This window comes from Sarcophilus harrisii, chromosome 3, assembly GCF_902635505.1.
Source record: "Sarcophilus harrisii chromosome 3, mSarHar1.11, whole genome shotgun sequence".
Lineage (NCBI taxonomy): Eukaryota > Metazoa > Chordata > Mammalia > Dasyuromorphia > Dasyuridae > Sarcophilus > Sarcophilus harrisii.
The window spans coordinates 247,235,817-247,250,159 of record NC_045428.1 but is presented as its reverse complement, the minus strand read 5'-3'; the positions used below and the strand labels follow the sequence as shown (position 1 = coordinate 247,250,159).

General features: G+C 33.7%; 1 protein-coding gene across 1 annotated transcript in view; it reads right to left on the bottom strand.

Annotated features, from left to right (window-relative positions):
• Positions 1–14,343, bottom strand: part of DIPK2B (divergent protein kinase domain 2B) — a 59,054-nt gene that overhangs the window by 8,537 nt on the left and 36,174 nt on the right. Inside the window, exon 4 of the mRNA XM_003763445.3 lies at positions 8,666–8,839. Within this exon, the coding sequence (XP_003763493.1) occupies positions 8,666–8,839 (174 nt within the window). The remainder of the gene's footprint in view (positions 1–8,665; positions 8,840–14,343) is intronic.

Genomic DNA, 14,343 nt, shown 5'->3' with positions numbered 1-14,343 from the left:
AATAACTTCTAACAATTTCTTGCTAGTTCATAATAATTCTAATAACTTCTGTGAGTTATTAATTCATAATAATTCATACATTTTTAATAATTTGTTATTAAGAGATCTTTCTTAGGAGAATGGAACTTGATCTGGGACTCTCAATAAAACAGCACCTTCTCTATTATGATGGATTCCTCATCCTTCTATAGGGACCTTCATAGTCCTTCCTTTACCTCCTATACAGATATATGCTGCCAATGGAGCTAAAGAATCAGAAAAAAAATCTTATTTTATTTTTATTTTTTTTTTATCACTAGAGTCCTTGGTACAATCCAATAGTTGACCATCAGAAACATAGTTTTGTTAGTGGAAATGCCTGGAATCAAATTTGCCCCCAAATTAGCTGTATGATCTGGGTAAGGCACTTAATCTCAAGCTTAGTTTCCTCAACTATAAAATGCAACATAGCACCTAGATTGTTGTGAGGATCAAATAAAACGGTTGTAAGCACTAAGCACAGTGCCTGGCACATAGTAGTGCTATATAAATGCTTAACCTCCCATTTAACAAATACTTTTTCATCCAAGTTCTTGTGGCATCACACTGTGGTTTCATTTTTCCCATAAAATGAACACATATTGGGACTACAAAACAATCAATACCCTGAGATTTAGGTGAGTAATTTTTAATCTTCAGAGACCTATCACAGACAGTTAGGTTGCATAGTGAAAAATGGGTTGGGTCTGGAGTCAGGAAAGGCTGAGTTCAGATCCAGACTCAGAAATTTAAATTAGCTTTATGATAGGGTATGTCACTTTAATCTCTCAGTTTCCTAAAAAAGTAAATAAAACAGTAAATGTTGCCAATAAATTAGTCAATAATACATCAATTAATTGAGTAATTAATGGCTTGATGAACCATTTTCACAAGGTTGTTGTGAGGATCAAATGAGAATGATATTTATAAAATGCTTGGCACATAATAGGAGCTTAATAAATGCTTTTTCATTTAGACTTCTATTGTTATAGGAGTATTCTGAGATCTTGCACTGCTTTAGAAGTAAGTACTTTTGGATAGTTGTTGGATGGCAACACCCTTTCTCATTGATGGATCCATAACATCTCAGGATGAAAGATCCTGATCCTGCCACTCAAGAAATGCCTTTAATCCTTATGGGTGATCCTTTTCTTTCTCCAAGCATGTTCAGGCTTTTCTTAGCAAAGATAATGGAACAGTTTTCCATTTCCTTCTCTGGCTCATTTTACAGCTGAGAAAACTGAGGCAAACAGGGTTAAGTGACTTGCACAGGATTGCACAGCTAGTTAAGTATCTGAGTTCAAATCTGAACTCAGAAAGATGAGCTTTCCTCATTTCAGCTCTGGGGTTCTATCTACTATGCCCTATAGCACCTCACAACCCTTCTCCTTTGTAATTGCTCACAAGAGTAGTTTCTCATACAAGAGTTCTTTCTAATCTAGCTCCAAAACTCAATTAGAAACTATACTCGATCCTTTCAAGGTAAAAATGGGTATATTCATACACTAGCAGAAATTTATCAAATTGATGAGAACAAATTCTCCATGTTAATGCCAATCCTTTCTTCCCTCCTCCAACCCCCGTTAAGAGGAAAGGACAAAAAGTTAAAATATCAGAAGAGTTAAAAAAAATTTCATTTGCTCTCTTTTAGAGGCAGAGCAGGGCAACTTCTTATACATGAATCCATCCTTTTGAGATCCAGATAGTTCATGTTCTTGAGGCAGTCCCTTTTTACTGAAATTGAGTCCAGAATGTGTGCCTTCTTAACAGTGCATTCCTGAGCAGGTCCAAACTGTTCTTGAGGAATGTTTTCCTGACTGCAGACTAAGGATTACTCTCTATAAAGTCCTCAACTTTATAGTGAACTCATCAAATGGATCAAGGAAATAAATTCTTCCCCCATCTTTACCTTATTATTTTAAAGACTGTTGTGACTTTAGAGTTTTAGACCTGGTTTGTGTGCTATTTTGAAATCCTGAATCACTGTGTGGTATTTGGCAAGGCTAGTATCTACAAATCAGCCATCAGCTAATCTCAAATGGAAGGAAAATCAAGATTAGTCCCCTCTGCTTCTCTGGAGGGCATGCCTCTTTTTGTTTATAATCTTGAATAGAACTACCACCCCCTTTTCATTTCTCCAGAGACTTCTGCTTCTCTTCTCCAGAGAGTATTGTGATTCCCAGATCCAGAATATCTCAGGGGTGAAAGGTCCTGATCTGCCACTCAAGAAATGACTTTAATCTTGATGATCCTTTTGTTACAGAAACCACATGGGTGATTCTTTTCTTTCTCCAACCTTGTTGCTGGTCCATAACTCTCTTTCTAGAAGATTTCTTAGGCTCTCAAATTGGGCTCTCAAAACCTCCAGGAGGTTCTCTAGTTGTATAAATTATATTACAAGATTCCAGGAATTTTCTAAATCTAAATGGGAAAAGCTGACTTTTAAAGTTGGAGAAAAAAAAAAAGGTAAGATGCTTGAGGAACTTAAGGGAAAAAAATATTTGAGTCCAGTAATTAAGTTGGTAGTAAGAGTTGCTAGAGCAAACTTATAGATTTCAGAAAAGTTATCTAACTTTGCTAACATACTGTCATTTTGATTTATTAATGAGTGAATATTGACAATAATTTGATTGGTTCCCCCTTTTCAGGTATATATGACTAACCTTTAAAAGAGAAAGGATAAAAAAATGGAGTCAGTTTAAAAAGAAAATGAAAAATTTCCAATTTGAGCAGAAATCTGTCTCTTTTCCTGATATAGTTGACTGGGAAATAAGGAAAGATCATAAAAATTATTATGGAAATAAAATTAAGTTTAAAAAAACCCTCATTTCTGAGACTTGCGAAAAGGGGACCAAATTTATGACCTTTCAGGAGAAAATAATGTGAATCAAATCAGTCATGAGTTTGTGAGATGGACTTAAAAATTATAACAGCAATAAAACTGAATTTATCTTGAATTCCATGGTTGAAGTTTCTCTGAATTTACTAGGAATTGAAATTTAGTAATAATAATAGCTAGGATTTATATTGTGCCTGAATATTGCACAGTGTTTTACAAATTTATTTCATTATATCTGCCCACTAACTCTGGGAAGTAGGTACATTTTGTGGGTGAGGAAATTAATCTAGTCATAGGTTGAGTTACTTGACTAGGACTATACACCAGTCTGAGGCTGCATTTGAACTCATTTCTTTCTGAGTTCAATATCCTTAAAATATTTGAACTAGCCCTGATCTTTTACTTCTCTCTCATAGGTAACTGTGGAATATAAAAATTTTCTCAAATCCTGTACTGAATTTATCTCATAGGATTGAGGTACCTTGTGTGTCTACTTAGCACCAGAATAGAAAAGATGTTTTATGGTTTTTCTTCTTTAAAAGTATTCTAGGAACTTTATTACTAATAGCTGGTTAAATTATTCCCTTTCTTCTAGTAGCAATTTCCTTTCATTTTTCTTCTCCAATTGAAAACAGACATATTTTAGTACATCAATTCTTTATTTTACAGTGAGGAGGAGTTTCAATGGCTCATGCAAGTGAGTCTAAATAAAAGATTTGGTTGAATAAAATTTTTAGCAAATTGAAGGAATTATATACAAATTATACTTACAGAAGATTAGGTTTTAAAATAATCAAATGGAGAGCAGCCTGAGTACTAGAATCTTTAAATATGAAGAAAAGCTCTTAAAAATAATTAATCCAATACCCAGAAAGTGCACTCATTTGCAAGAAACAGAAACAATAAGAAAGGAAAGTAAAACTAATGATACAATTTAAAAATAGTAAGCATTTTGTGAACAGAAATTTAAGGGTAAGAAATTAAGAGTAGTAGAAAGCAGAATATTATAAAGAGAAATATAGTAACTTGCAATAGAATTAGTCTAAATTATAAGGTATTTGTAAGTTATTATAGATTCAGAAAACTAAATGGGACGACCAGAGGGAAAAAAAGAGATTCAGAAGAAAGACTTCTACTTGTTAGAAACTGGAACAAGAGAAAATTTGAAGAGGAGATTTATCTTTAGGAATTTCACAAGATTTCCAATTAGTTTCAAATTAAGTTTTAGAGATATCAGCAACCTGGTATGGATTTGGAAAAGGAAGATGAATCTGGCTTAGAAGTGGATAATTTAGGTTCATATTTATATTGAGTCTGATAGATTTGTTGGGGACAACTGTAATCCATGGCATGGTGGATTTGGGTTACAGATTGTAATTGGTTGACTAATACTTTTGCTGTTGTGATATTTAAAAGTAAAAACTGAACACTGGCTATTAGAAGATCTGAATGAAAGGAGTATTAAACAAACTCTATGATAACCTGCCCCGAGAATCCCAAGAATAAGAACTGAAACCTTTAGATATAAGTTTGTATTGAAAAGCTTATATCCAGTTATATATAATTTTACAAAATCTGTATTAGCTTTTATTTGTAGTTAATATGAAATTAAAAGCCAAATCCAATTGTCTAATAATTATGTTCAAAGGACTATATATTGTAATACATGTTTATTATTATATTAATTGTATATGTGTGTGTCTATATAGCTATAGACATATATTTGTTTTTCAATCATTTCCAACTCTTTATGACCAGATCTGGGGTTTCCTTGGCAAAAATATTGGGAGTGGTTTGTCATTTCCTTCTCCAGTTCATTTTACAAGTGAGGAAACTGAAGCAAACAGAGTGGTTATTTACTCAGGGTCACATAGCTTAGTAAGTGTCCGAAATCACATTTGACCTCAGATCTCTCCCATTACAGGCCCAGCCTGGGAATCCAGAAATAGATTTCACAGTCTGTTTACTGTGAAAATTAATTGCAGATCTATCTATCTATTGTTTATCTAGTTTGTACATATACACATGTTATATATATGTATGTATATGTGTATACAGATATATCCACATATATCTATAATATATGCATGTATTTATTTAAATCCATTTACATATTTGCATATGTGAATGTATTTTTCTGGAATGAGCTTATTTATTCAAAACATCTAAAGGTATTTGAGTTCTTTTCCTATTCCTATTTTCCCACTAGATGAAAAATTGGTACTTCATAGCAATTTATGGAATAATTTATCTGATATGCAATTCATTCAGATCCTCTAATACTCTTTTATTCTAGATGTAGAGAGTGCCACTTTTAGAATACAAAGATATACTGTAGTTCACAATAATTAGGAATATTTGGAAAGTTGTCAAAACATTAAATAGGCAGGAGTACTTCATTTATATAATGAATTTGCAGATTTGTTCCCTGGAAATCTGAACCATAATGTTTGTCAAATATTTTGTTATATCTTTAAACAAATCCCAATACCTACTGATATTAATGTTAACTGTAAAGATAATTGCATCTTTCTTATCATAAGCATTAGAACTGGATGTAGGGGTTATAATCTCTTGGATCAGTAAGTATAACTTGCTTATCATTTATTATCTCAGCTAGAGCCTGGTAAAAGTGTTGATGTTGCTAAATTCTACCATCCAGGGGGAAAATGCCAATGGGTGCCAACTGGAAAATTGTAAATGATGCAACCATATTTAAAGTAATTTCAGGTGGATGTTAATTGCTGAGAAGGTTGGATAGATAATCCTGATCCATTTTTCTTAATCTTGCTTCCTTTTTTTTGAATGAAAGTTTTCCCACTTGTTAGATCACAAATTTGACTATTTTACTCCTTGACTAAATATAGTTATAATTCATAAATTTGTTCTTTCAAAAATATTTTAATGTTTTTTCTAAAGAAAATAGAGATAGTCTCATCTGTACATACTTAAGTCTGTAACTTTTAGACTGAGACTTGATAGAAGTTTAATTGTTATAGCAATAATCCTCCTGTCCCTCTAATAATCAACTAAAAACAATAAATTCTGTGTGATTGTATATACCTAATTTCATAGTGTTGGGGACATTAAAATGAATCACTTTCTTAGTAATGGTCAAGGAGTAAGTAGCTCTGGCTAGTCCCACTCTAACTTGACTCATAAAATGTGTACATCTGTTTATTATGTGGAATATACCCCATTTTCACAGGCTGTATCTTTATTTCTCTCCTTAAGTACCAGTCTACTCTTAAGTTTCATGTGAATGTCATGCAGTTCTTCTAAGATCAGTCCCTAGAAATGGAGATGTACAGGGTGTCTTTTATATCCTAAGCATTTGTGATATATAGCTGTACCCCAAGGCCTTACTTCCACACTTTGTTCACAAGCACCAAGTCCAGCAAACATAAAACAAAATGGGAATGGGGAAAAGGCATAGGATTCAGGGCTGAAAAAATTGAAAAAGCAAGGGAAAGATTGAAAAAGAAAAAAAAATTGGCTTGCTTCAAATGATTTTCTTGTGGCCAAATAGAACTGTTTGAGCTGTTCTATTTGGAAATCCATAATGTGGCAGCTAAGTAGATCAATGGATGGAGCACTGAGTCTGGAGTAAGGAAAACCCAAGTTCAAATCTGGCATCAGACACTTACTAGCTGGGTGATCCTGGGCAAGTTACTTACCCATATTTGCCTCAGTTTCCTCAAATGTAAAATGAGTTGGAGAAGGAAATGGCAAACCACTCCAGAATCTTTGCCCCCAAAACCCCCCAAACCAAATGGGGTCACAAAGAACCCAAATATGACTGAAAATAACTGAACTGAAAACAGTGATTGCCATCCTTATAGAGGAAGGAAAATAATCTCTTGCCTGAGGAATCCTGCATAATGGACAAATCATTAGAAATAACATTTCAAGTTCAGTTCTGTATAAATTTGCTGCGTGACCATTGTTAATCCCCTCTACCTCTCTGAGCAACAGTCTCCTTTTTTTTTTTTTTTTTTTTTTTTTTTTTTTTAACATGATGAGGACAGACCAAGCCATTTCTAAGTCCTACTTCTAACAATTTATGGTTCTCAGCTCTTGTTTCACTGTAGGAATAAGATAGCTTTTGGGGATCTTTAAAAATTATTCCTGTCACTACATGACAGCGACAGAGATGATGAGTTGTTATGGCCATCCAAGAATGAAATGAGAAATGGATGGATGTGGAGTGAGGTATGATGGTCTGAAGCAAAATATTCTCCATAGATTAAATGTATAGCCTAGGTGCAGGACTTCTAATATAGGCTGCTCTTTGGGCAACTGTATCTATATTGGTAACCTTAAAATAATTTTGAAGGACAGTGAAAAGTGATGTCTGTATTGCTATTCCTGGGCCTGCAAATTCAGCTTATGTAGTTGACTCTGAATTTGCATTCTGGCAAAACTAGCAGTGAACCAAAAGGAAAAAAAAACGCTGTAGTCATGTAACTTAATGACTGCTGCTCACAGACCACTGGCTTTTTTTTTTTTTTAATCACTCACCTAAAGTGCAAAATGAAAATTTTGTCTTAAAATAGGATGCAATCTTTTCTTTTTTTAGTTTGGGTTTTATGCTGCTCTTATACTTGACTCTCAAGTATGGAAATCAATGTTTTGCCAAATGTATCAAGACTTCACTATGTTGAGGGCCCACATTTGTGCTGGAAGTCTGAGAAGCAAAGCGGCGGTTTTTCTATGGCAAGACACAAAGGATTATAGACTTAGACACTATAGAGACTTTTGGAGCCAGCTATTCATTTAGTAGTTGAAGAACACAGGCCCAGAAAACTAAAATGATGTATCTAAGGTCACACAGGAGGGAAGGGAATGGCAGAGCTGAGATTAGAATCTAAATATTTTGATTTTAAATCTAGAATTCCTTCTACTGTACCATACTGCATACTGCCTTTTCTCTTTGTGCTTACACAATTACTGAAAAAAGTGGATAATACAAGATCCTGATATGTTTGGTGATTGTGGTTGTTAAGCTGTTTCATTCATGTCTAATTCTTTGCAATGTCATTTGGGTTTTCTTGGCAGATATACTGGAATAGTTTGACATCTTTTTCATCTCATTTTACAGATGAGGAAACTGAGGCAAATAGGATTAGGTGATTTGCCCCAGGGTCACATAGTTTCAAAGTATCTGAGGCCATTTTTGAACCTAGGAAGAATAGTTTTCCAGTTTTCAGGCACAATATTCTATACATTGTTCCACTTGTCTGTTTTTGTTTGTTGGGGGAAAAAAGGGAAAGAAAGAAAGGAAAGGAAGGAAGGAAGGAAGGAGGGAGAAAAGAAGGAGGGAAGGAAGGAAGGAAGAAGGAAGAAAGGAAAGAAGGAGAAGGAAGGAAAGAAAGAAGGAAGAAGGAAGGAATATAGGAAGGAAGGAAGGAAGAAGGGAAGGAAGAAAAAAAGAAGGGAGGAAAGAAGAAAGGGAGAAAAGGAAGAAAAGGAGGGAAGGAAGGAAAAAAAGAGAAAGGAAAGAAAAAAAAAGAAAGAAGAAAAAAAGAAAAGCATTTGAGTTGGCAAAGTAAAATACAATCTACAAAGATTCTCTTTGGGGCATTTGTTAAGAATGTACAAGATTTCTTGATTTGTGCAGCTAGGAGATCCATGTTGTTAAATTTTATTATGAGCATTTATATGATATCTTGGAAACTTTTAAACACTACAGAATCAAGTCTTGATTTATCATTATGTTGATTGCATAGATTTCATATTACTTGAATTTGAATTCTTTACCTTATACAATATAAGCATTTGGAGTATTCTGGCTGCAGAGAAACTTACCTGTAACAAGATGGGATGGGTATTGATGGAAAGGGTATAGAGAAGGCGTAATTTGTCCCGCTCCGTAAAATGATCCATGAAGACACTGCCAGCATCTGCCACTTCAGCATATCTCCGAACAATGCGATCTAAGAGCCTCTGTGAGGGACATCGTAGCATTGGACTAGGCAGACCCTGTAAATTGAAACATCCATGTAGGTGATTGTGAGGATAGTTATATATCTATGGCTAGAGCAGACATCACTATAACTGGGTTACAAATATTGCAATTTTATCACCCAACTTTCTTTGAGTAATTATTAATATCTTTTGTTTTTACATCACCTATATTTCCCACCATTTCCAAGAAAGCTATCTCATAATAAATTTTTTAAAAAAGTTTCATAAAATTAATGAATACATCAAAAAAGTTTTAAGTTTATATAGTATTCTGTTTCTGGTCCCCTACCTCTGCAAAGAAATAGGAAGGGATGGGACTTTCTCATATCTTTTCTTTGGGGGTCAATCGAGGCAAACAGGGTTGTGACTTGCTCAGGGTCACACACGTACTAAGTTTCTGAGGTAACTTTTTAACTCAAAAAGAGGAGTCTTTTTTTTTTTTTCTTTTCTTTCTTTCCTTCTTTCTAAAATCAAAGTCAGATATAGAATATTGGGCCTTAAGTCAGGAAAACTTTTTTTTTAATTTAAAAAAACTTAGGAGGATGGGAGAAGCAATGGGGTCAAGTAACTTGCCCAAGGTCAAACAGTTAGCAAGTATTAAGTCTGAGGCTGGATTTGAACTCAGGCCCTCCTGACTTCAGGATCAGGACTGTATCCACTGCATCATCTAGCTGTTCCCTTTCTTTTCTCAGAGCTTTTTATGGATATGTTTTATTTTTACATTATAAATATTTAGAAACCATTGCTAACTTCCAAGAAATCTCTTGTAACACATTAAAATAGTTAAGTAAAATTAATACTATTTATTAGCAGTGTGATCCCAGGCAAGTCAATTAACCTCTCTCTTTTTTCTCTCAATGGAATTTTATTTTTTCTAAATACACATAGTTTTCAGTATTCCTTTCTGTAAGACTTAGTGTTGCAAATTTTTCTCCCTCCTTTTCTTCCCTCCTTCCCAACCAAGACAGCAAGCAATGCAATATAGGTTAAATAAGTGCAATTCTTTTAAACATATTTCCATATTTGTCATGTTGTACAAGAAAAATCAGACCAAAGGGGAAAAAAGCATGAGAAGGAAAAAAACATACAAATAAAAAGAAAAGGTGAAGATACTATGCTTCGTTGATCATTCTAATATCACAAGAGTCAGTTTTGATTGTTTTAATATTCTGATTCTTTCTACTTGCATTGTGATATTCATTGTGTATACTATTTTCCTGATTCTACTAAGCTCATTTTATATCAGTTCATATAAATCTTTCCAGGCTTCTCTGTATTCATCATATCCATTATATCTCATGGCACATTCATATACCATGATTTATTTAACCATCCCTCAATTGTTGTGTCATATACTTTGTTTCCAGGACTTTGCTACTATAAAAAGTGCCGTTACAAGTATTTTCATTCTAAGAACCTAAAGAGTATATTTTATTCACTTTCTTTGCATAATTCTAAATTGTTTTCTTGAATGTGGCATCAGTTCACATCTTCATCAATAATACATTAGCATGCCTATATTTCAATATTGCTTATTTCCATATTTTGTCATTTTTGCCAGTTTTCTGAAAGTGAGGTGAAATGTCAGGTTTTTAAAAATTTGCATTTCTCTTACATTAGTATTTTGGGGCATTCTTGCATGACTTTTAATAGTTTGTTATTCTGATTGTTCATTATTCTTTGATCACTTATCTACTGGGAAATGGATTTTGGTCTTATTTATTTCTGCTAGTTACCTATATATCTTGTACAGAAAACTTTTTTTCAGGGATATTTAATACAAAGATTTTTTTTCTCCCCCAATCAACTACTTATTTCCTGTTTTTTAATCTTAGCTTTATTCATTTTGTTCATACAAAACCTTTTTCATTTTGTTATTAAATTTGCCTCTTTTATTTTTTCATAATTGTCATTATCCTTTGATTAAGAATTCACCTACTACCTAGAGCTATGAGAAGCATATGATCATCTTTTTTTCTAATACTTTAATAGTATGATCTTTAATATTAAAACCAAATATTCATTTTGAACTTACTATGGAATATGATATAAGATGGGGTCTAAACTTTATTTCTATAAGACTACTTCCCAGTTTTCCTCACAGTTCTTTTTAGATAAGGATTTTTTTCCTAGCTTATTTATGTTTTCAGGTTTCTTGAACACTGGATCATTAAATTAATTTATTACTCTTTCGTTTCTACATTTTGCATTATTTCCTGTGACTTTCTAGACATTTTATTTCTATAAATCAATTTTGTTATTATTTTATGTTTAGCATAAAATCTATATATTTATTTTGTTATGTTGGTAAGATCTAGTCATGTCTAGTGAATATTTCTTCAGCTACTTGAATTGTTTCTTATTTCTTTAAGTAGTATTATTTTATATCTATAAAAATAATAAATGTTCCTTGTTAGAATGACTCATATTTTGTGCATTTTGTAGTTATTTTGAATCTTTCTTTTCTATTATTGGTCATATGTGTACATATGTGTGTGTATTTTAGCTGAATTGTTTTCAGTCATGCTCAACTCTTCATGACCCCACTGAGGAGTTTCTTAGCAAAAAATACTGGAGCAGTTTGCCATTTTCTTCTCAAGTTCATTTTAGATTTGAGGAGACTGAAGATGGGGAAACACAGGATAAAGGGACTTGCTCAGAGTCATACAACTAGATAGTGAGATATGTCTTCCTGACTCCAGCACTGTGCACTATGGCGCCAGCTAGCTATTACACACATATTTATACACAAATACATATGTGTTTATGTATATATGATCATGTATATCCATATCCATGTATATGTATGTCTATATGTATCTGTGTATGTATTTATACATATATACACCCTATAAAAATTCTGGTTAATTTTTGTGATTTTATCTAGTAGCCTACAAATTTATTGAAGCTATTAATTTTTCCTTTTTTTTTTCTGATTTGTTTTTGAGGACTTCCTAAACAATTTAATTTGTTTGTGGATCAATATTGTAGCAGGAAAAAAAACCCCAATATACAAATCATTCATATAAGCCTTTTGTGAATTGTTCCTTATATAACTATATATAATATATATGCATATATCATACATACATATATATTTATGGATTACAAAACTTTACATAACTAAATTCTCTTGAGAATTGCATTATGGTTAGTCTTAGAACAAGGAAGATCCAAGTTCCATTTCCACATCTGATACTAACTATCCATACAACCCTGGGCAATTTCTTTGTGCTATAGGCCTTGTATTGTCTTTTACTAATTTTGTTAAAAATTTCCCAATTACAATATAATCTGGTGCTGGATACCCTAGGGAGTGAGGGAGGTCCATAGGCCATGTGCTTGACACTTCTGCTGTAGGTAGCTCCATTGGAGAGAAAGTACTAAGATTCCTCACCTGGGTGGTGAGGACTTTACTAATGAAATTATAGGTCCATTTCCTAATTTCTATTATTTTGTAGGTAGTTCTATATTTATTTTAAAATCTTAGTTTTGTTGGCATATAATTGGTCTAGTAAATTCTGGTAATTATTTTTTAATTTCTTCTGGATTTGTTGTGATTTCATCTTTTAACTGATTTCTCTCTTTGAATCATGTTAGCTAAAGTTTTATGAATTATTTAAAGTCTTTCAAAGAACCTTCCTTTAGTTTTATCATTTGTATAGTCTTTTTGGTTTTCCAATGCACTTTGCAACTCATCTGTTTTATGGGTAAATTTAGCCAATAATATTTAAGATTACAATTATTGTGTTTGTTTTTTGAGTCAGTTAGGTGAAGCTATAGATAGAGCTTGGAGTCAGGAAGGCCTGAGTTCAAATCCAGTCTTGGACACTTATTGATTGTATGAAAGTTACTTAGCCTTTGTTTATCTCAGTTTCCTCAACTGTAAGATGGGGATAATAAACAATAATACTACCCACCTTACAGTGTGATTGTGCAGATCAAAAGAGATCCAAGTGAGATAATTTACCAATCATATTTGGAGAACACTTACTGATGAGGTCTTCAATGTTAGATGTGGTTAGCAGAGGAATTAATTGATAAAAATTGATCCCTGAGACAGGCAGGGAGAAGGCTCAGATAGAAATCAGTTTAGCTCCATGATCCCACACTTTGGGGAAGTGATCCAAGTTATGTCAGATTTCTGAGACACCTACTCTTTATAGAAATCCTAGTTATGCCCCAGAGGTTAAATTTTCCCTATAAAATCTATTTGTGGGCCATCCCATGGCTTCTGCCTTCCTTTGGATCAGCCATCTTGGGCACTCTGCCTTCCCACCCCCACTTCTCTTCCTTATAGCTAACTGACTCTTTTAGGGTCCTAAGTTCCTTTCAAGATTTAGACTGCCAGCTAAGGGCATGTGACCCAACCTCATGGGATGCTCTCTTTCTTCTGGGTAATTGTGAGTTCCACTGAGGAACTTGTCTGTCATATGCTCTTTCAACTCTATTTCATATTTACCATTCCCAATGTCTATTGTATCCCTCCATTTTGTCTGTAATTTCTTCACAAAGAAATCTACCTTTTGCCAAAGAAAATGGCCATTGTGAAATTCTTCATGATTGAACCCCAATTTTTGGTGCCTGCCATCATTTGGTGACAAACTCCACATCATAAATCACATCACTTAACCATGGTGCCTGTTTCATTTTAGTGATGGTATACGAAAGTGTAGAAGTGCTGAACCCCCCAAATATATTGGGGTTCTACAGCTCACCATATGGCCCCCCAAAAGTTGAGAATATGGTAGGTTGAATCCAAAAATATATTGGGTTTTCAGGTTGGTTTTACAAGGTATCTCAAAAGAATTTGTAGGCTTACATCACCTCCAAATCAAAAAGGAAAAATTTTTTTATGTCATTGATTGGCAGACTAAGTTCCAAAAGGGCATTTAGCTATTAACAAAGGGAAATACTTGGACTAAATTCTCTAATGGAACTCTCCATTAACAGAAGGGGAAAATGCCATTAAGACAGGCTAAGTTCCTAAAGAACTTGCTGCCATAAGATGGGCAGTTCCTAATGAACCCATGATGCTTAAGAGAGGCATCCTAATATCCTAAAGAAATTAACAAAGAAATGGGAAGCCATTAAGTTCTTTTATAGAAGAAAAATAACCTCGAGGATTGACATCTAGTTGGCTTTCTGATTGGATACAATAACTGTGAAGTCATAATTTTGTCAATTCAAGTAATTCAACAAGGAATTTTAGCAGGACCTACTACAATAAAGACTATTTAAAAATAACAAAAGATCAGTTAAAGGACGAGCTAATGCTGTCAGTATTCTTCCCTGGAGTAGTTTGAACAACAATTCAAGCCTTCTTCTGTTAATGCTCCTCCCTGTGATCTATTTGGCTACCACAGAACTGGGATCTTTATTCACCCCCATCATTAGATGCCATATAAATGCTTGCTCTCTTTTCTTTATCTCCTCATTAAATCCTGTTAAAAATATTGGGGAGGGGGCAGCTTGGGGGCGGAGTGGATAGAGCACCAGCCCTGAAGTCAGGAGAACCT